This window comes from Amblyomma americanum, chromosome 1 (assembly GCF_052857255.1).
Source record: "Amblyomma americanum isolate KBUSLIRL-KWMA chromosome 1, ASM5285725v1, whole genome shotgun sequence".
In the NCBI taxonomy this organism is placed as follows: Eukaryota; Metazoa; Arthropoda; class Arachnida; order Ixodida; family Ixodidae; genus Amblyomma; species Amblyomma americanum.
Window position 1 is genome coordinate 305,207,300 of NC_135497.1, and position 22,696 is coordinate 305,229,995.

The 22,696-nt window shown below is 46.0% G+C and overlaps 1 protein-coding gene across 1 annotated transcript; it reads right to left on the reverse strand.

Moving 5' to 3' along the window:
• Positions 1-18,791: 18,791 nt before the first annotated feature.
• On the reverse strand, positions 18,792-20,057 carry LOC144119865 (uncharacterized). Its single transcript, XM_077652386.1, has one exon. The coding sequence runs from the start codon at positions 20,034-20,036 to the stop codon at positions 18,792-18,794; it is 1,245 nt and encodes a 414-aa protein (XP_077508512.1). The 5' UTR covers positions 20,037-20,057.
• Between the last annotated feature and the right edge of the window lie 2,639 nt (positions 20,058-22,696).

Below are 22,696 nucleotides of genomic sequence, written 5' to 3' on the forward strand. Positions count from 1 at the left end.
TCGAGGCGAGGCCGATAGAACGTAACATAGAGATAATATGGATCCCAGAGCATGAGTCTATTGCAGGAAATGAGGCTGCACACGAGCTTGCCCGAGCTCTCTATCACCGGGCGGCCGCAGAGCAGCCCTCTCGCATAGGAATGAAAGATGGCCTAATTTCATACCACGAGATCACGGAACATTATAAGCTGAGCAGGAGGGTCTATCCGCCGCCCGACCGTTCCCTCGCAACAGAGGAGGCAATTGCGTGGAGAAGATTGCAAGAGGGGAATCATATAAGCCCCTTCTGGGTATACATCACAATCTCCAAAGAGGAGAAAGACCAATATTGTATAACGTGCGGGGAGAGGGGCACTCTCGACCATGTCATATGGGTCATATGGGAATGTGCTGGAAGCCCGGGCGCCGAGCAAAAGATAGAAGATAGAGAAGCCTGGGAGACCTTGCTGCGGAGCGAGGACCCCGCTAAGCAGCGACAAGCCATCCGCCTGGCGGCTGAGGCCGTGAAGCGACAATGTGTCTTCACCAGACCTTAGTTTGCGAGGCTCCTAAGTAGGGCTCCCTTAGGCCTGCGTGCCGGGGGGTCCAAAAAGGAGTTTCATTTCGGTGGAAATAAACGTTTTGATGATGATGATGAGACGGGGCTCAACTCGCGCGGTCGCCGCGCGGCCGCGACCACCAAGGCTAACTCCCGCTCCTCCCGCTAGGGGCGCTGCAGCCGAGCACGTGGTCTGACGTCACGCCAGCTGTGGAGAAACGGGGCTCAACTCGCGCGCTCGCCGCGCGGCCGCGACCACCAAGGCTAACTCCTGCTCCTCCAGGAGATTGCTAAACAACGAAGAGACTAGACTGACTTACGGGCAGGCGATACCGAATCCCTTTCACAAATCTATTATGCTTCGCATCCTAGGCTTAACCTTAGCTAAGCCAGGCCATTTTTTCATGTTCAGTATTTGGATATACTAACCTCCGTGTTCAAGAACGACACTTAAGCTTAAAGTACGACTTAAGTGACTCTCCGGTGCTTAAAGCAATTCATAAACAGCACTTTCACTTAAGTCACGATCAAAGGCGCACTTATCGACCCGACAACTTAAGCTAGGCTCTCTGCTAGCTTAAGTGACACTTTCCGCATTTCGACATGGCCGAGTCCTACCGCAGTTTTTCTGACTTCGTCAACTTCTATGCTCGCGCCGCCGAAATCGCCGAGGACAGAGCATACAGGTACGCGCGCGCTCCGCGGCCAGTGCTCAGGGATCGGCAAAACCCCATGAAGATATACAACGATGCCGAATTCTTGAGCAGGTACCGCTTCTCGAAGCAAGCGGTGCTGGAGCTGCTTGGGAGGCTTCCGTTGCGCGCCAACACCGACGAACGCGGTCTCCCGGTGCCGCCGCTGCTTTAGCTGCTCGTGGCCTTGCGGTTCTACGGCGCGGAGACCTTCCAGATCGTCACCGGCGATCTTGTGAACGTGTCTCAACCGACAGTGTCGCGGATCATCGCGCGCATATCGCACATGATAGCCGAGACATTGTTCGCGGAGCTCGTGAAGTTCCCGAGCGCCGCCGAAGCCCCGGGAGTTATGGAGGAATTTTACGCAGTGGCGAAGTTCTCTGGCGTGACCGGCTGCATCGACTGCACCCACATCCCGATAAAGAGTCCGGGAGGAAATGATGCAGAAGTCTTCCGCAACAGGAAAGGATACTTCTCCATCAATGTTCAGGTAAGTTCTGCGACAAAAAAAATTATGTTCGGCGAAGTGAGAAAAAATAATGTTCAGTATTCGGCGGGAGGCACCATTTAATGCTTCGGAATGCCCTTCGCGCTATAATCGGTTCCAAGGTATTGAAGTAGTGAGCTAATGACGGTATGTCAGCCACCCTTCGACACCATACTTGTAGAAGCCAGCATTTCAGTTGCCCTGGCGCAAACAGGGGTCGAGGCTGCCTTACTACCGTAATTGTATTTTTAATTTTCTCTTCTCCTCGCGTTATATTAGTATTGATAACATAAATTCGTAATTTCACCATCGTTACGTTGTTGCTGCTGATAATCACAACAATAACAGCATAACAAAAGAATATGTTGCTACTAACAAACAGTTCTGTGAAAAATGTTTAAATCGGAGATTTTTCCTGGATTTGCAGCTGAGTACAGGCCGTAGGAATATTGTGTTGTATGCAAACTTAATTCTTATTTTTGAGTAGAGTAAACTTTGACAATAATTACCTGGTCCTATTTCATCACAAATAAGCCTTCGTTTTAACTGTTTTCAATGCAGAGGTAACCTATTACAGTAGTGAGTTGTTTTGCATATGTAGCACATGCCTTCAGTAATGACAGACATGAAAATAACATAACAGTACGAGACAAGTGTGCATTGTTGCTGCAACTTTTTTATGCAGTGTCCACGAATATAAATTGCTCAAAACAAGCAGTGTTGATGTTATATGCAAGTGGTTTACACAAGCACACATTTTTATTCAGCTGCCCTACACTATTTCCTTTCATATTCCAGAATAACATTCTGGCCGCAGTGCAGGTCAAGTCGATCTTACTCGTGCTAATTTATTTATTTTGCAGGCAATCACAGGTCACAAACTTCAGTTTCTGGACCTCGTTGCCAGCTGGCCCGGTTCGGCTTATGACAGCCGCATTTTTGATAACAGTCGGGCCAGGGTGCAGTACGAACAGGGGACATTCCCGGCATCCTCCTTGGTGACATGGGCTATGCATGCAGGCCATACCTGATGACTCCTTTGAGAGATGATGTTCTACCAGGAAGTCCACAGTACAAGTAAGTTCAAGCTGTAGTTTTAACAAAGGTAAAGGCAGCTCTCAATAAAGAAAACGTTTATTTTCTACAGGTACAACAAGTCACAAATAAGAACGCAATGCAGCATCGAGCGAACCTTCGGGGTGTGGAAGAGGTTTCCATGCCTCGACATGAGAGTACAAATCAAGACGGCCACGGTGCCTATCGTGATTACGGCATGTGCGGCGTTGCACAACTTGGGCCGGCTGCTCAAGGACCCCGTCCCACCCGCTCTACTGTACGATGCCACTCGTGATTGTACTGCGCCTGTTCCTGTCTCTAGAGCAGCCCAGCCGCCAGCCACAGTGCCACTAGTGGATTCGGCAAGTGGTTTTAGAACTAGAGACAGGATCATTGCCCAGTACTTTCACTGAGGGGCATCATCATGCTGGACATACAACTTGCAGAAGTAATGTGTGAAGGACAACTATCTTTTTCCTTGCCTTGTTTCTATATAAAAATGTACATCCTAGCCTTCCCTTCAAGAGTTCACTATTACCCATGAAATATTGTTTCTTTTTGCATTGCACATGTTTCAAATATTTCTTAAAATTGGTATAAAAATTTTAAATTTTGGTGTTTAATGCCCTGATATGACATGAGTTATAAAAGAGGCTCTAATGGAAGGCTTGGGAATAATTTAGAACAACTGGAGTCGTTTAACATGCGTCGACTTGGAATAGCACGACATACGCATTGTGCACTTCTCTGGTTCTTGCATTTTCGCCCTTATTACCTGCGAAAAAACTGTTTCTCTTGCACCTGTGTATTTCTGCTTTCACAATATTAATAGTGTTGTACTGAGACTGTACTGCATCATTTTCTGTATCATATATCTGTATCATAATGTATCATATTGTACTGTATCATATTTCACTGATTTTTTCATGCACTGTTGCACTACACCAGTTTTTATTTCTTTATTTGTTGTATCCGCCAGGTAGTTACGCGCAGTGACCGAATGCTCAGCGAGTGCTACCTTGGACGACCAACAGCTGGGCGCCCCCTGCATCTGTAGTGAACATTGTGCTGTGCGCGTTTTTATTGCTTCACCATGAACTAATCACGTGCGCAACCTGTACATATTTATTATTGTGTAAAAAATTTTTGTGTACATTACCTCTCCCCCTATCCTCTCTTCCTGTCCCCTCACCTCTTTCATTTCATTTCTCCATTCTGCCTGCTATCGTTTATTTCTGCTGGCCCAACTCAGGTGCTTCAGTATCAATGGTAGGTTAGCAAAAATATTTTCCTTTCATTTCTTTATTATTATTATTTTATTAAACCACTTAATTACTTACTTGCTTGTTGTACATTTCTAAATGATCCACCGAGCGTCCGGTTCAAGCCTTCAGACCTTTACAGCCTCGGAGGCATATGATTACGTATACACCATAATTCTTCCTTATTCTAATAAAGGCTAATTTCATCCAAATTGCTTAGCGAAACCCTCTAAGGACATATAGATTTCAAGCAAGGCAGGAATCGCTGATTAGCATGCACCTACACCCAGCCACACAGCTACAAAAAATTATGGTCAGTGACTACATTCCTTCACTTCGATTGCAATACCTGACCACAGAAAGCTTTGTTGAACTCTTGAGTATGTAAATTGTTGAACAAAGCACGGATAAGTTATGACGAAAATATGGCGAATCATGCAACTCACTGTGCCCACAGCTGCCTCCAAGAAACCTTCAATTTTCAATGTCACTTGGAAGAACGGGCAGTTGGAGCCTAGATTTTGATTTTTAAAGACACCTTTGCCAGCACTTAGAAAAACCTACTCACTGTGCACATCCATGAGTGTTGCCGGAAAATTAGGAGGTTAGACACAAGCGGTTTTTGCAAGCCACTAGCTCAAGCCCCTAATTTCAAGTGACCTCCCGGACGTACAGCTTCTATGTTATGGATATGAAAAAATGCCAGTGCAAAGCTTTGTATCACACAAAATTGCATTCTTTGCGGCCAAAGGTACCAAAGTGTGAAAAGGACATTGTTCTATCTTTCTAAAGGCCAACTGAAACATAAATTCTTTCCGGTACAAGGACCAAGCCTATAACTACTGCCCGTTGGGGCTGTTGCTCTAGAAACCAAGCTAATCAGGATGGCTAGCAGATGCCAGTGCAAGACTGAACTGGTCAACTTGGAAATAATAATGGAGAAATGACGCGGTTGTCCTCGGTGAAGGCTGGCAATATGGGTCCAGTAATGTTGGCAATGGTAATCAATGAACCTCTCAAGTGGCATATCAGTGAAGAAAAAGCCCAGCAATGGTCTGTTTTCACTGATTCAAAAGCAGCCCTCCAAGCGCTACAATCTGCTCGTCATGGGTTCCATGAACAACTTGTCGCCGAAATACGAGAGCTCCACCACACAGCCACCAACAAAGGGCACGATATTGTTTACCATTGGCTGCAAGGACACAGCGGCATCACAGGCAACCACCATGCGGACGAGAACGCGCGAACTGCTCACCACGAGGGTGATTGTGTGTCCATGCCCATCACGAGATCCGACGCAGCACTGTTGCGGGACATCACGCTTGCCGCGTGGAATTCAGGCCAATTCTCGCATTTGCCTTTAAAAACCTTAGACCCAGATCTAAAGCTTTGGTTTCCATCTGGCCTACCGCGACGTGAAGCAACTTTGTTGCGTCGCCTGTGGTTTGGTGTAGCTTTCACCAAGCACTACTCCTTCTTAATAGGTATTTGTGACAACCCTGCTGTGCCATCTGCGGGTGTGATGAGACTGTAGACCATATTCTTTGTGAATGCCCTGCCTACAGCGCCAAAAGACAGTCTCTCTGCCGTGCACTGGAGAATCTAGACCTGCACCCACTGATGGAAACGAAGATTCTCGGTCACTGGCCGCGGCGGTGAAGGCCTGCAAGGCACTGCTCCGCTTTTTGAAGACTTCTGGCCTGCACGATAGGCTGATTTTGCTGAACGCTGTGACTTTACATAGTGACTTGAATTTCCTGCAACTGTCTTTTCTCCTTCATCTTTTTCTCTCCTCACTACTTTCCCCCATGCAGGGTAGCAAACCGATTATTCACTGGTTAACCTCCCTCTCTTTCCTGCTCCTCCTCCTGAGAAAACCATCCCACCCATTTCTCTCATGTTTAGTTTGAGAGTTTATAGGTTCTCTTAAAATTTGTTCAGCATATGCCATGGTTTGGTGAACAGTGTTTTCCACAACTCAAGGAAGTTTTGTAAATTGCACTTTTACAAAATGAAGAAAAAACCCTGAGTGCACTTTGTGCTGCATTTTATTTGCTTATTTATGCAATACCCACAGTGGGCAACACTGGGGCAGGAACATCACACACAAGCAAAAAACTGGACAGTGTTCCCCAGCAAAAGTGTCCATAAAGTGAGTTGGCCGTAATAAAGAATTGTGAAATGGTGGATCGACCCATTACACATCGGATCATCGGACGCACTCCGGCTCTGGCGGGCTTTTCTCCTATACTTCAAAGAAGAAGGGCCTGGCCGTTTCTTCGCAGAGCCGACCACAGGACCACCCCACTTCGAAGAAGTGGAGAACGGCCCTCCTCCTCCTGACCACCTCCACCCCCAAGAAGCCCCTCATTTTTGCCGCAAGGCTAGGCCTATTTTATGCAGAAATAAAGACGTATAAAAAAATTGTGAAGAAAAAGAAGCAAATATTCTTTAAATAAAGCTTTATGGCTGGTGCCTGCTATAGTGGCACACGGAAATTGGGAAACACGGGAGCGTTAGTGTAATCGCGAGGAGTTTTAAAACCATCAATATCAATATACAAGGGGTGCAACATCTGGTAGAGGCACTTGGGATTTGTCTGTCATCGCTGTTCATAATAACAAGACAAAAATACATATGTCCCAATAGGCTATATGCATTTTCACCTTGTCCATTGTCTCGACATAGACATTGCATTTGAATGAGGCATAAATACAATCCAAAATTTTGGTCCCGGAAAAACTGCCCCTTTCAATAGGGGTAAAATTAACATGGCATGACTGTACATTAGATTCAGCAGATGATCATACATGGTACAAACCTGTAAAGAAACCTATGCGCTATACAAAAGAAATAATGAGAAAAAAAAACTGCTGGATAACGACTGTACCAAACAAAGGAAGAAAAGTAGATTTCAAAACCGCATTCACTTACATATGCAGGAAACCTAGGAATTAGCAAAAAATAGCACTACGTACACTTCAGAACATCAAACAGGAAATGTAGCAGAGGCGCTTTTTAAACCAGCTTTTAGTCTACTGCCGTGGTTCCGGGAAAGAAATGGCTGGACCACAAGAATGTCTAAAAAGTGCAGTCAACCAACCCCGTAGAAAGTGCCAAGTCGGCCTCAAAGTGGCAGTTACGTCCTCATGAAATAACTCACGGCAGGAGTGCCGCGCTCTTTTCCTCTACTGATTAATAAGAACGACAAAACATTTGGTTCAAACAGAACACATTACTAAAACCATACTGCACAACCATGTGGCAGCTAAAAACAGAATCTGCATGCTTTTACCCTGCATAAAACCATACTACAAACTGGATATAGCAACTGGCTATCTTTAAGGGGGTTTAATGTCCCAAACTGAGTCGGGTTACGAGGGACGCAGTAGTGAATGGCTCCGTAAATATAAACTCCTTGGGGTTCGTTAACGTGCACTGACATCACACGGTACATAAACATCTAGAATTTCGCCTCCACCAAAATTCAACCGCAGTAGCTGGGATCGAACCTTCGGCTTTTGCGTCAGCAGCCGAGCGCCATAAACACTGAGGCAATGCGGCAGCTTGACTATCCTAAACACCACAGACATTCTGTAGTAAAAAGCAACTAAGAGAAGCTGGATGAGGTTGAAATTCAAGCACGACTTCAAGAAACACCTTCTGAGGAGAGCACATCAACTCTCTCAATCACTGCATATGCTTGTCATAAACATCCGAGCCAAGTAGTACACCTCTACACCTGCAGAGAACCCACAATCACGCGCCAAAGTTGGCCAGCACTTCCCGGAGACTTTTTCATGCTCGCGCCCTTCTTCATCGCTCACAAATGCGTATACAAGTTGAGAGATGGCTGCTGGTTGCATTCTTTCAGACGTCGGGCAGCTACTATGGCCACGGCCAGTAAGCAGCGTAGCTCTGGTGGGTCAGGAAGCTTCGCACCCCGGAGGTGGGGCCGGCGGAGGAGCGCCGACCTTCCAGCGTACAAAGTGTGATGAGAGGAGAGAATTCAAATTTTGACTGCAGAGAGCTCAGCCGCTACAAAGCGCATTAAAAAAATACTTGCTACACAATATTCGTGAACTGGCGTGCTTTAACGTCCCAGGCATATTGTAACTTTACTAGAGCCCCTTTCAGAGCTCCTATAAGAGGTTACAAGTTTTTCACCTGCTGCGGTGGCTCAGGGGCTATGGTACCAGCCTCTTGGCTGTGGCAGCTGCTTTCGTTATGGGGCAAATTGCAGACTCCTGCGTTCTATGCGATGTCAATGCAGATTAATGAACACCGCAGAGTCTGGCATTATATCGACTTCATCTGGCTCCTTATTTGTATACCCCCCCCCCACTTCATCCCTTCTCTCAGGCGACTTGGCCATAGTTGTAGTGCTTTCATTTTTCAGATTATGTCCCCCTGCCCCACCTCCAACATCACCCTCCTCAAAGTTCCCCTTTACTGTTTTTATTTGCAGCTCCAAAAGAATCCTTTTCGACCGTTTCAAGTTTTAGGTGACATTTTACCATTTTTTGTCGTGCAGTAACTCAATCAATGCTTCCGTTAGAGTTCGTTTATGTGACAAAACAGGAGGCATAAAACATGCACTTAGCCTGCTTCCAAGGGAAACATTTCTGGAATACATTTGTCACACACACTGCCAATCATGCTCCTTGGATGACCACCTCGGAAAATATGTTCAGCCAGTGCATTCGCACCTCTTAGCTGTAGCTTTGATAACACTGGTCACACAGGCCAATATTTTTATGACAGGTCAAGACAACACAGATGCCACAGAAAATTGGATATGGCTACAGCTGTTATGCACACTTTAATAATGTTAGAAGAGCTCATATGCTCAAAAAAAAAACAAAATAAGCACAGAAGCAGCCTACAACAGCAAAAATGGTCAGACACAAGCGCCAGGCAGGGATGCTGCAATTCATTTTGCTGGAGTGTTTCATCTAATCCGCAAAGCATAAAAGCAGAAAAGCAGTACATACACAGAATATGTATTCCAAGAAAAATAACTTCAAATATATTTTTTGGAGCTTGCAGTACAATATATATATATATATATATATATATATATATATATATATATATATATATATATATATATATATATATATATATATATATATATATATATATATATATATCAAATAAAAGCCATACAACTGGCTCCTGAAATAGAAGCCTCTTGAGTGCGCGAAAGCAGGGCGGCCACCGATGGGTCTGCTTGGTGGCGATCACTGTCGAAGGGGTTCGCCAAGTGAACCCCCATGTGGGATGCGACAGTGCCAACTCTTTGCAGGTCTTCAGTGAGCTGGCTGGAGGCTGCTGAGCCGCCGCCTAGGTATTCACAGAAAGCGCTGTTACAACCATTAGAAAAATCCCTCGATGAATATTCACAAACACTAAGCACATTCGATATGAACGCCAAAGTATCTTTCGGAATTTAAGCGCTACGAAGCAACGAAAACATGCATGTTTATTCGCGCAAGAAGGAGCCTTTTTCTCTGACAGAAGCACGATATTTGCATTAATTTAGTAATACTCTCCGGGTGAAACAACCTTAAACATGCTGACTCCAAACTGCGGGTGCGTGAAAGCTAGATACTAACTGTGGCGGTGAAAACGCACAGCAAGAAAATTGGCAGCACAAGTTCCAGCACCTCACAGTTCACAATTGGTAGCGAGGTGCTGGAAGTGACAGAGGAATAGGTCACTTAGGGCAACTAGTGACAGCTGATCCGAATCATCAACGGAAATAATAGAAGGATAAGAATGGAATGGAGTGCATATGGCAGGTTTTCTCAGATCATGAATGTCAGTGTACCACTGTCCCTCAAGAGAAAAGTGGAGGCAAACGCAAAAGGGTTCAGCTTAAGTTAAGAACAACACAGCGAGCGACGGAAAGCAAAATGGTAGGTGTAACGTCAAAAGACCAGAAGCAGGCAGAGTGGGAAACTTCTTTTCAATTTTAGGGCGTTATGAATGTATAGCACAGTGGAGGTGGGCTCACTGGCTTCATAGACAGTCTTTAAAATGCTTAATTTAAGTAACCTAAATCCATCATGTCCCAACAGAAACTGTTAACTGAGCTTTGTTCATGACCATGATTACTGGCATTGAAATAGTACGGATAAACTTTTTTTAATGCAGTCGATCACTCATCTTGTGCACATTATATATATATATATATATATATATATATATATATATATATATATATATATATATATATATATATATATATATATATATATATATATGTATATATGTATATATATGAATAAGCTTCATGTCCACCATCTGAAATACATGTTTGGACAGGGAAGTATGAATCTATAAACAAAAAGTAATTAAAATTCAATAAACATTTAATGAAAGCATGGAATAAAGAAAATAAACTCGAAAACCTGGACCCCCTACTCGGAAAAAGTTCCGGAGTCCCTGCCTTGAGCTGAGGCCAAATTATGAAAAAGGAAATTCGATCAATACCAACGAACGGGAATCGAACCCGTGGCTGCGCGAACAGATCTTTAACGGCTTTGGGCGAGACCACCACGCCACCGTCTTTTTTTTTCTTTATTGCCTGGCTTTGACACAGAAAATTGCACATAACAAACAATCAACAAAAGACAAACGCTATGTACACCCGACTCGAAGTCAGCCAGCATGAGTCTGGCTTCGTCAACTTAAAATTCACGCAGTGTACAGAGTGGCTCTAGTCTTGAGAGCCACTCCGGAGGCTCCGCTGCGGCCTTCTGAATGGCCAGAAACATGTCCATACTTTCTCGAAAGTAGATTCGGGCAGGTCTTGCGTCTCTGTCACAGTGAAAGCCTGCCATTCTCGAGCGCCATATACAGTGGAGGCCTGTCAGCATTATTAAATCATAAGGCACCCCATCCTCATTTTCAACACATAAGTAACGGATGCCATACGGGTCTAGTGGAAATTCTTTCTTTAAGGTTCGCTGTAATACATCCCAAAAATAAACCCCTTCCCAACAGTGTAAAAATACATGGTCTATTGTTTCAGGCTTTCTGCAAATTAAACAGTGAGAACCCCAGGGTAAAAATAATTCCTTTCCCTCTAAAAATTTTTTAACCAGTAAAGTTCCGGTGTGCAGCTTAAAAAAGAAGGTTTTGGTTCCTGATGGCACCTGCATGTTTTTAACTCTCTTTAAAACATCTTTGCCTTGGCCTCCACTGTACAAGGCCCTGTACAAGGGCACCGGGAAAACTACATCGCACAAAGCACGGTACAGTTTCTTTCGTTTCACAGTCGACAGAAAGTCATTTGAAAACCGCGCGGAAAGAAACCTTACACTGGCTACGATTTCCCGGTAAAAACCGGTGACCCTACTGTAAACGTCAGCAGTTCCGACTATGTACTCTGGAAGCAGATGCCGCAGCCTAACTTGGCATACGGTACGCAAAAACGGGTCTCTTGTGTCCCGAAGAAACAAAAAGCGATTGACCAGCTGTCTCAAAAACAAATGGCCCAGTCCCAGCCCGCCGTCTTGAACCCGTCGGAACAGGTTGGTCCGGCTGCAGCGCTCCCATTCAGACGACCAGACAAAGATGGCGAAAATTCGGTGTAGCTTTTGAATACTTAACCGTGAACAGTGCAACACCTGCATGACGTACCAGAGCCTGCTGATAAAGAACAAGTTGCAAACAGTGGCTCTGGCGAAAATGGACAAGGTCGTTCCTTTCCACTTTTTGGCAGCGGCGGCATCAACCCTCGTGCACGGCATCTGAGCCTCTCCTCTGTGTATTTACAGTTTTCCCCGACCCGGTGTTCTGGAACCTGAAGGACAGCAATTTGCGGCAACGCACTGATTCCACCCACTTCACACTTTCACACGCGGCCACATCGGCCTGAAATTGCTGTGGACATATTCGAGACGGCTCGGCAAACCCGGGAATACCCATCGCCATTGCACCAGCGCCGACAGCGACAACCGGCAACAAGTCCCGCGAGGGGCGTCGTTCGTCATTTGGCAGCGGCGGCATCAACCCTCGTGCACGGCATCTGAGCCTCTCCTCTGTGTATTTACAGGTTGGTTGATATTATTCTGTACTGCTTTTTTCTTTTTGTTGTTTTATCACCGCCTATGCCGCTGCTGCCAAAGACCTCTTGTTATTTTTTTCTGCTTTGCCACGGTTTTAACCATGTCGCGTTGTTGTGCGTGCCGATCGCGGGTTCCCGACAATGGGCCGCATATGACCTGTTCAGAATGCCAATTTACTTTTCATCTGGGTGCATGTTCTGGTATAAGTGACGAAACATGGAATTCCAAACGCGGTTCTTTCAAGAAATCTTGGAAGTGTGACCGGTGTAGCAAGGGTTCACGAAGCGATGACTCGGAGAGCCCCAACTTAGACAGCGACTTAGCAGCGCACTTGCTAGCAATTCAGACCAAACTCGATACTCTTCTAGCTCTCCCTAAACTGGTAGACGCACTTGACTCCAGCGTGAAGTTCCTGTCAGACAAGTTCGATGAATTTCAGTATCGTCTTCAAATTCAAGAGCAAGCGACAAAAAAACTAGCCGAACGCATGGATCAGATAGAAAAGGCCGACTCTTCCAGTGAACTGCAACAGATAATGCAAGATGTAGATAACCTGGAGTGGCGTAGCCGTCGCAACAACATTGAATTTCGCGGCATTCCTGAAACTGAAAACGAGAACTTGCTCGAAAAAATAAATGAATTAGCCCCTAGACTGGATATTCAGCCACTAACTAAGCAAGATATCACCGCACTACATCGGCTTCCTGCGAAACAAGGCAAAACACGGGGCATCATTGCTCGCTTCGTCAGTCATGAACATCGTGACGCCTGGCTGGCAAAGCGACAGACACTAAGGAATGAACCTGGTGAGATGTTTATGTGCGAAAACATGACAAGGCTTTCCCGTAGTCTTCTGACAAAAACGAAGGAGTGGGCGAAGAACGCAGGCTACGCTTTCGTATGGCACACGAACGGAAAAGTGCTAGTCCGGAAGAAGAGCGGAGATAATGCTGTGGTGATTCGCACGGTTCAGGATCTTGATGATCTGCAGTGATTATTCTTGGCAAGTTTGTTTTTCTTTGAAATTTTCTTCCACAATGAAAAACCTGCCCACACTTTCAGTTTTTCATCTTAATGCCAGGAGTTTACGCAACAAGTATGATGAAGTAATTTCTTTTTGTCGGAACCTAATCATTCCTATGACATCATTTGTTTTACAGAGACTTGGTTCTCATGTGATGACGAGTGTTTTTCACTTTCCGGATATGATGTTGTATCTGCATGTCGCTGTAGGAGGCGTGGTGGTGGTATCGCTGTATACATCCGATCAAAGCTTAATTATAAGGTACTTCCGGAGTTCAAGATAATTGGCGATAATTATGAATGCATAGTTATACAGTGTCGTGGTATGATTTTCTCTGTCATGTACCGTCCTCCATCAGGCGTTCTCCGTGACTTTATGCAGTTTACTGAAAAGATACTTGAACTCAGTGTTCAGCTGAAGTCTGAAAGCGTTCTTGTGGGTGATTTCAACCTGAATGCTTCCCTTGACAATCAAGCCTACTTACAATTCAAAGAGTTATACGAGTCTTATGGTTGCTCCAACGTAATCACCACACCGACAAGAATTACACCAAGTTCCCAAAGTATTCTTGATCTGTGCGTTACAAGTTTCCCTCGTGAGAATGTAAAATCAGGCACCCTGGTCTGCAGTTTAAGCGATCATTTGCCAATATATTGTGTGTTACCCTGCAAACACACAGTCGCCCCCGAACACAAAGTATTAATTAGAGATTACTCCGAGTACAATGTTAACAAGTTTAGGGACATGCTGACAAATGTTGACTGGAACATAATTTTGGAGCTCTCGAACCCCGATGCCGCTTACGACGCTTTCCTTTCATGCTTTGTATCTGCTTATAACACATGTTTTCCCCTCAAGCCCCGAAAAAAGAACAAAAAAGTACGAAAGCCCTGGATTTCTCGTGAATTGTTTCAAAGAATCAAACAGAAAAACCGACTTTTCCAAACATTCTTGCAAACAAAAGATGAAAGTGACTTTCATGCATTCAAGAAAGTACGAAATCTGCTAAATTCAGACTTAAAAAAAGCAAAGCTCAAATACTACACACACAAATTTACACAGGTGAACGGTAATACACGACTGGTATGGCAAACTATGAGAGAGTTAATCTATAAGAATGCAGAAACAAAAAAAGTGAAATTTCGGAATGCCGATCTGTCTGAAGCAGAGGTTTCAAACCTGTTTAATGAGCATTTTCTCGCTGCTGGTGCTCCTTTAGCCGACGCAACAAATGTCCCTTCTTCTACACCTTGGGAAAATTATGTCACTGCAAGTAATCCGAATACAATATTTTTGTCCCCCACTGATTTCAGCGAGGTGCAAGATATAATTATGTCTCTAAAAGACGGTTGTGCATCTGGCACTGATGAGATCAGACCAAAACCACTGAAGGCTGTGAGTCAAATAGTTAGTACTCCTATTGCACACATCTGCAATCTTATAATGGAAAAGGGAGTTTTCCCAGCCAAAATGAAACTTGCTCGTGTGACGGCTATACACAAGGGAGGCTCTTTCGATGACGTGAACAATTACAGGCCGATCTCTGTGCTTTCTGTATTTTCGAAAATAGCTGAGCATATTATAAACAAAAGGCTTGTTGGATTTCTAACCTCGCAAAATATTATCGTAAGGCAACAGTTCGGCTTCCAGAAAAACAAATCTCCAGAAACAGCACTACTTGGAATAAAAGATGAAATTCTGCACAATATCGAAAACAAGGCATTAACTCTGGGTATATTCCTCGATTTTAGAAAAGCGTTCGACAGTGTCCAACATGATATACTTATAAAAAAGCTTCAGCATTACGGTGTCCGGGGTATAGCTGGTACTCTCCTCATGAGTTATTTAACTTCACGTGAGCAGTATACTGTCATCAATGGTGAATGTTCAGAGACAAACACTCTGTTGTATGGTGTACCACAAGGGTCCATCCTAGGGCCAGTCTTATTTCTCATCTATATTAATGATATTGTAAATATACCGGGTGCCTCGAATTTGGTTTTATATGCGGACGACACCAATGTGTTCTTTTCGGGTAGGGATTTAGATGCGCTGTTCAGAAAGGCGAACAATTGGATGTTGGGCTTAACCTCATGGCTGGGAAGTAACCGGCTCGCATTAAACATAAACAAAACAAAGTATGTACTCTTTCGTTCCAAAGGTACAGAAATGTATACAATTCCGTGTTTAAAATTTAATGGCCTGGACATACAACAGTCTTCTACTACCAGATTTCTAGGTGTGACATTCCACGAAAATCTCTTATGGAATGCTCACATCCACACACTTAGAACTGATCTCTCTCGTGCCTTAGGCATCTTAAACAGACTGAGGTGTTACCTGCCAGCTTCTATCAAACGACTAGTGTACTACTCCCTTATACATTCACGTTTTAGCTATTGTTCTCTTGTGTGGCAAACCACAACAAAAACAAATTTAGATTCCTTACTCTCAATACAAAAAAGAGCAATACGCGCTATCAGTAACTTAGAGCTGTCCTCTAGTTGTGCGCCCTACTATAGATCGCATAGAATACTCCAAATGCCTCAGTTCTACAAATACAGACTAAGCCTGGAAGTTTACCGCCAATACCGGTTGGATAAATCTACCTTTGAAACAAAATACCAAGAAAAAAGAAGTGTGTACGATTTAAGAAAAAGCATCATAGTCAAGCCCCGAGCTCGAACAAACTATGGACATCAAAGATTAAGCTGTCAGATAGCAGATTTATTAAACAACTATCCCGTCATTCACGACCTATTAACTGAAAATCTTTCATTAAGCAGGTTTAAGAAAACACTCAAGGGATTATTCTTAACGGAAGACTAGTGTGTTATGTTTTCATGTTTTTCTTCTTGTTTTCAATTTTATGTTCCATGTGCTTCAAGTTCGATAGTTTACATGTATTTTATGTTTGGAAGTGTTTTTGTTAACATGTATTGCTAGCAGAAGTTGCTGCACTTATTCTTGTACTCTGTTTCCTGTACATATTCTTGCACTGTAAAAAAAATATATATATAATAAGGGGGTTGGGGGATACAGTTTCATCTAAGACATTTCTCTGCATGTAAACTCTGTTGAAACTCTGCATGAGTGTCAAACCGCTGCTTGCCACAGGGTGGCGTGACCTCGTCAGGCACTTTTCCGCCTTTTGTCACGTCCCCCAAGACAATAGTCTTGTATTATTGTCTTGAATAAAAAATGATTGATTGATTGATTGATTGATATCAGCTCTTTCCCGTATCTCTTTAATCTGTCCTGTCCAATACTGTTCACTGTCACGGTAAGCAGCGAGTGGAACGCCCAAGTATTTATCTGGCGTCGTCGTCCAAGGCACGCTGGCAAACCGCTCCGGCGTAGATGCCCACCTTCCGTGCCAAAGTCCGAGGCACTTCGACCAGTTAACCCCGCTTCCAGTAGCTTGGCTGAAATCTCGTACACATTGAACGGCCTCGCTTATGCCTCCCTCGTCAACGGCAAACACAGCAATGTCATCAGCGTACGCCAGAACCTTTACTTCGGCTGCTTCTAAACTGAATCCGGTAATACTTCTGTTTTTCAGTAGCTTCAAACAAAGGGTCTCCACATAAATACAAAATAAAAGGGGGCTGAGGGGACAGCCCTGGCGCACCGAACGCTGCACGCTAATGGGGGCCCCCAGACTCTTGTTAACGATCAATTTCGTCGTGCAGTTCCGGTACGCCAGGGCCACACCCTCGCGAATAACAGAACCAACGTTAACATGGCTTAATACTGCAAACAAAAGTTCATGGGCAACGCAGTCAAAAGCCTTTTCTAAATCGATCTGAAGAATAGCCACTGACCATTTGTGTCATCACAGGTTTCTAAGACACTGCGCGCAACGTGAATATTTGTAAAAATAGACCGCCCTTTAATCCCGCAGGTCTGATGCGGACCAACTAAGTGATGAATCACGGTCTGCAGCCTTCGCGCCAAAATCTTCATAAAAATTTTGTACTCAACATTAGTGAGTGCTATCGGTCGGTATGCTGTCACCAGTCGTAATCTGTCTGTGTCGTCTGTTTTGGGAATCAGCACAGTATGGGACGACCCATAGGACGGAGGCAGTGCTTTGACTATAAAGGCTTCGTTAAAGATTGCCCTCAAGACCGGGGAAATTACATGTTTAAATTCTTTGTAGAATGCCGCGCTGAACCCGTCCGGTCCAGGCGACTTTCCTGGGTTTAAACTATTTATTGCTTGCTCGACTTCCTCTTGATTTATCTGCTGTTCTAATCTGTCTTTAGTTTCGTCGTCCAGACGCGGCATCTCGGCTAGAAACGCCTCCTTAAATGTGATAACATCTACCGGGTGCGATGCGAAGAGCGCCTGGTAATGTTCGAAAAAGGCGCCTTTGATGTGATCGATGTACGTTTTTGAAACACCTCCCCATTCTATTTCGTTAATGTGATTTCTTTCGGCACGGGTTTTTTCCAAACCAAGTGCTCATTTCGTTGGCGCTTCCCCTGCAGCCATGTTTTCTGCCCTTGCCCTCACCAACGCTCCCAGATAACGTTCTTCTTCGATTATCTCTAGCTTTTGTTTGGTTTTTCTTATGTCCTCCATCCATTTACCAGGCGCTCGGCATTCCTGTTTTAACATCTTCTGAAGCAGTGTCTTTAGCTCAATTTCCTGTTGTTTTGCTTGATGACGTATACAAGTGGCTCTTTCTATTGCTTTTAATTTTAAAGTTTCCTTAGTGAGCTCCCACTGCTGCCATATCCTCATGTTGCTACTTGGTTCTATTTTTGCTACTTCTTCCCTTACAGCTCGGTTATAAAATTCGTCCTGAAGTAGCTTGTCATTCAACTTCCACATTTCCCATGAAAAACCATTCCCCTTCTTAATGAATCCTATGCAGCATTGAACCAAACAGTGGTCAGAAAATGATACCGGCATAACTACATGACTATTGCATTTAGGTACAGTTTCCGCGGATGCATAAATGCGGTCTAGCCGTGCGTGACTTGTGCCCTCGAATCGTGTGTACCTTACAGCACGCGTTCCTTCAAGACACTCTGCTACATCCTCGAGGTTGCGGTTCACAATCATTCGTAACAACACTTCGGTGCTTTTGTCTCGGAAACCTCGGAGGCTTGTCTTGTCGCGCGCACTAAGGACACATTTGTAATCGCCCATAACAATCAGCTGTCTGTCAGTGCGAAGCCGTTCTTCGACGCTTTCAAAAAACGCGGCTCGGTCATTAACCACATTAGGAGCGTAGAGGCAAACAATGCGCCAGTCTATGTTACTGAGCGAAAAATCGATGGACACGTGTCGACCCGACAAGCACGAATGATGACCGTGTACATCTATTCCCGGCAACTTCTTAACAAAAAGAATACAGCCAGCCGATGTGCCTACAGCATGGCTAACGACGGCAAAATACCTAGACGTGAAACGTCGCACCATGCTCCCGGTCTCTTCCTCACCATCGACTTTAGTCTCCTGCACTGCCAGTATATCAATATCTTGCTCCGTTATAAGTCTGTACAGCTGGCTTTGTTTTCTTTTACCTGCCAGGCCTCTGACGTTTAGGGTGGCGACTTTAAACGGAGTTGCAGAAGCCATTTTAACTTATAAAGAAGAGACCGAAAGCACGGTGCTTACCTCCCGCGCCTAGCATGTCGCTAGACGATGCCGTCGCCGCCGGTGTCATCCGGCGCGAGCACGTGCTCCTGGTCAGGAGGCGCCTTGTCGCCGCCACGCTTCTCAGCCGGAACTTTTGGGCGGGGTCTCAGACCGGCCCGTCGTGCTTGGGGCGTCTTTGCCGGCGGTTCCCCGACGCTGGGCTCCGCTGCCTTCTCCCCGTCGGCCTTGGTCTCGGCGTGTGGCCGCTTCGCAGGTGTAGTCACGCCGACGTTCATGCGGGAGTCGTCCTTTTCGTCGTGGCTCTCGCTGGCGGCCTTCCGTTCCACGTGCACGGACGAGCTCGCTCCATCTTTTGGCGTTTCCACAGGCGTCGAAGATGGGTCAGTAGCTGGCGACCCGCTCTCCTGAGCCACAGCCGTGTCGGTGTTGCTACTCGCAACAGCTGGCTGCACCGGCACCCCCTCCGCTTTGCCCGTGTCGTCGGCACCGCTCGCTGCCTCCTCTGCTTCGACGACGTCCATCAGTTCTGCGGAGACGCTCGCTGCTACATGCCCGGTGGCCGACGCGTAGGTACGAACGCAGTCAGCCTCCGAGTGTCCATAGCGCCGGCATTTCGAACACCTGGGCACCTTGCAATCGCGGCGAACGTGCCCCGTGCCGCCGCAACGAAGGCACTGCATCGGCCGCCCGGAAACCACCACGAGAGCCAACTCGCCAGCGACTCGTACCTGGTGGGGCAGGTCGTCCACCTTCACACCTGGCTTCAGTTTCAGAAGCACGGTCCTCGTGGTGGACCCCTTCTCCTTCATGCCGGCGACGCGCCAATGCTCCCGGGTGACCTCGGTCACGTTGCCGAACGCCGCGAATGCCGTACGGATGTCCTCGTCGGCGACGCCGTGAAGCATCCAGTGGAGGCGCAGCTTTACCTGGTGGTCTTCTGGATCGAAAACAATGCAGCGGCGTCCCTTGACTTCCAGCTCCTTCGTGGCGGCCAGTTTCTTTGCGGCGTCAGCGGTGCTGAAGGTCACCGCCCACACGTGGTTTATCTGGTACGCCCCCAACGCCACGACGTCGGGGAGCGCACCAGCGTTGGCGAGGGCGTCCCTGAAGTCTTCGACCCTGTAGGGTCTCGCACGCACGTCCCCGTGCAGAAAAACCGTGTTTAAAACCACACGTCCGGTAGGCAGGGTAGGCAGGACGATCTCGTAATCCTCATCAGCGTCGCTGGCAAACCTGTTTCCGCGGCCGGCAACGGCCGCTATCGCCGCTCCGTGGGAGCTCATGATCCTGCGTCCGTCACGCTCGGTGGCCGGAAGTAGAATGACCACCACGCCACCGTCGGAGCGAACGCACCTCTTGTTAAACTGCTCCACATTCTCGCGCCGTGAATTAGAGGGCGTCGTCTTCGACTTTTATTTGCTCCGTCCCGCGGCACTGCCTGCTCACCGTCGTCTTCTACGCAGCACAAATTCTTGCTTTCGCTCAGATTCGAATGTCGTAAACATTGTCTGTATTTTTTTGAGGGGCGAAGGGGGAATCTAGTCATAAAATGCAGGCGGCAAGTAATCGGAAAAGTTCTGTAATTTGAGAGAGAACCTCTGAATTCGTCAGCAAAAAAGAATCAAAGATGAAAGAAAACAGGACTTACCGGTCTTAAATATCTCCCGGTTGTCGCCCGCTTTCGCCTTTCGCCACTTATTTTTCAGGTTCTCCCAGCATTTCTTCAGCTGGAGCCATGTCCGTGGGCTCACGTTGTGACTGCAGTTGAACTGGGTTTCTATAAGCTCCCACTCTTTCCTTTTCCGTGCAACTGACACGGCATTAGTTTTCTTGTTTTCTAGTATGGCCTTGTGCTTGTCGGCGAGGTCGAGGAGAAGAGCTCGCTCTACTCTGGAGAAGTTAATTTTGAACTTCTCCGGTTTCTCCATCACGCGCGCGTCGCAACACAGCACCAAAGAATGACGCAGTACAGAAAACAAAACACACTACAAATGACTACACACTATCAATAAATATAATACCAAAAATATATACGATACAAGCCGTGAATTTACAATTAAAAAGCGCGATAACAATATAAAGCAGAGACAAAGAGCTGGCGATGCTGGTGGTGATGCAAACGATGGACGCGCGCGAGCGGAAAGACTACGACGTCGACAGGAGCAGTACTACGCGCGCTACTATAGTGGCGTCTTTGTTTGTGGCCAGACAAATAATATTAGTTCTCCAAAGCTAGCCAAAAAAAACTTTTTGTTGTTGTTAAAACGTTAGTTGAGACTTGTACTATGTATTAGCAGGGCTGTTTTGGCGCTTCTGTTTTTTATTTGTACATGAATTTATTAGATATACAGAAATGTTTGCTTAGCCTCGTTCCCATGGTGCCTACTTACATCTAAAAGCGCTACTTTCATAAGTGCTGCGTAAGTGCCGTTTTTGAAACTTCCTTCGCCACTCATACTTTACTCAGAACTTAAGTCACGAACTTAAGTCACACCTTAAGTTTCATTCTTGAATACGGCGGTAAGCCACCAAAGCATGATTCAGAATGCGGTCAGAACTAAAGGCACTGAGTCTTTCGTGTCACTAAAAAATGTGCTTTATACCCCGGTCACACAGCATTCCTCGAAGGCATTTCCAGCAAAAGCACAATTTTTCACCAAAGGAGCGAAAGCTTAAAGGAGCACCGACGCAGCTACACGGTGCAGCCGAAAGGTGAAACAGTCGTTCAGGCTTAGCTCCCGCTGGTGTGCTCGAGGTGGATGAATTGAGTGTATTAAAATTAAAGTACCGTATTCTGTTCATTCGTTGAGCTTAGGCAATTTTTATTATTCTGATTGCTTCCTTAAAAGTACTGCAACAGCTACTCTCATCAGCAACAGCAGGTTTTGTACGTGTATTGCCTTGGCCACCAGAGGCGCTTGGTGTTGCTGCAACACATTCACTGTCTTGAAATCTGAAGTTATAACATAAGCACCCGTACAAAATCAGAGCCAGACACACCTTTTGTAATTAAAAAAAAAATGTTTTCAAACATAACTAGCTGCGTCTATCTTTCATTGCTTTTACTTTTTGACGTTGGATGGCACTGCGTTCACAGCTTCTCGAAGGCCGCGCTATAGCGCTCCAAAGCTCGCTGACGAGCGCCTTCGCCTTCAAGGTCACTAGCTGCAAAGGCGCTACATTTGTGCCATGTAGCTGCACTCCTTATGCCTTTGGATATAAGAAACTGATTCTCAAACGCCATTGCGGTGCCCGAGTGACGGGTATTAGTGTGGTATGGCTGCTTGAACGCCTATCCCTGATATCTCACGAACTGAATAAGGGAGGGAAAAGCCTCAGGGTGATTGCTGACGTTTCGACAAGAGGGCTTGCCTATGTCTGGGAAAGTGTTCATCATTGATAGGGTATAAATAAGGCTTTCACATCGAGGAGAAAGGCCTGGTGTGTAGGACGAGGGTGCGATATGGGAAGGGCGTTAGGATGGGGAGCGTGAACCTTGCCCAGGCATGATGGCTGGTAAAGAAGATTAACCAGTTGACCTGCAAAATTGCGAAAAGAAAAGGCCAGCTCAAGAGAAATGAATCCCGGGGTGTGGAGAGTGGAGAGACAGTGGGCTTGAAAGTGTGACATTCCTTGTGTGCTACGAGGTACATTCCTTGTGTGTGCAACGAGGTACATTCCTTGTGTGTGCTGCGAGGTACATTCCTTGTGTGTGCTGCGAGGTGCATTCCTTGTGTGTGCTGCGAGGTTCCGCGTTCCACGGCGCGGCGTAGACGGGGACCCGCCGCCGTGACAGCGGCATCATCAATTACCCAGCCATGCTCTTTGAGTGACGACCAGAACAACCGGACCCGCCGCCGCCGCCGCGGGGAAACAGGCTTTATCCTCCCCAATTTGCGTGGCCGTTCCAGGTGCGGCCCTCCCGGGCACATTCCAGGACAAG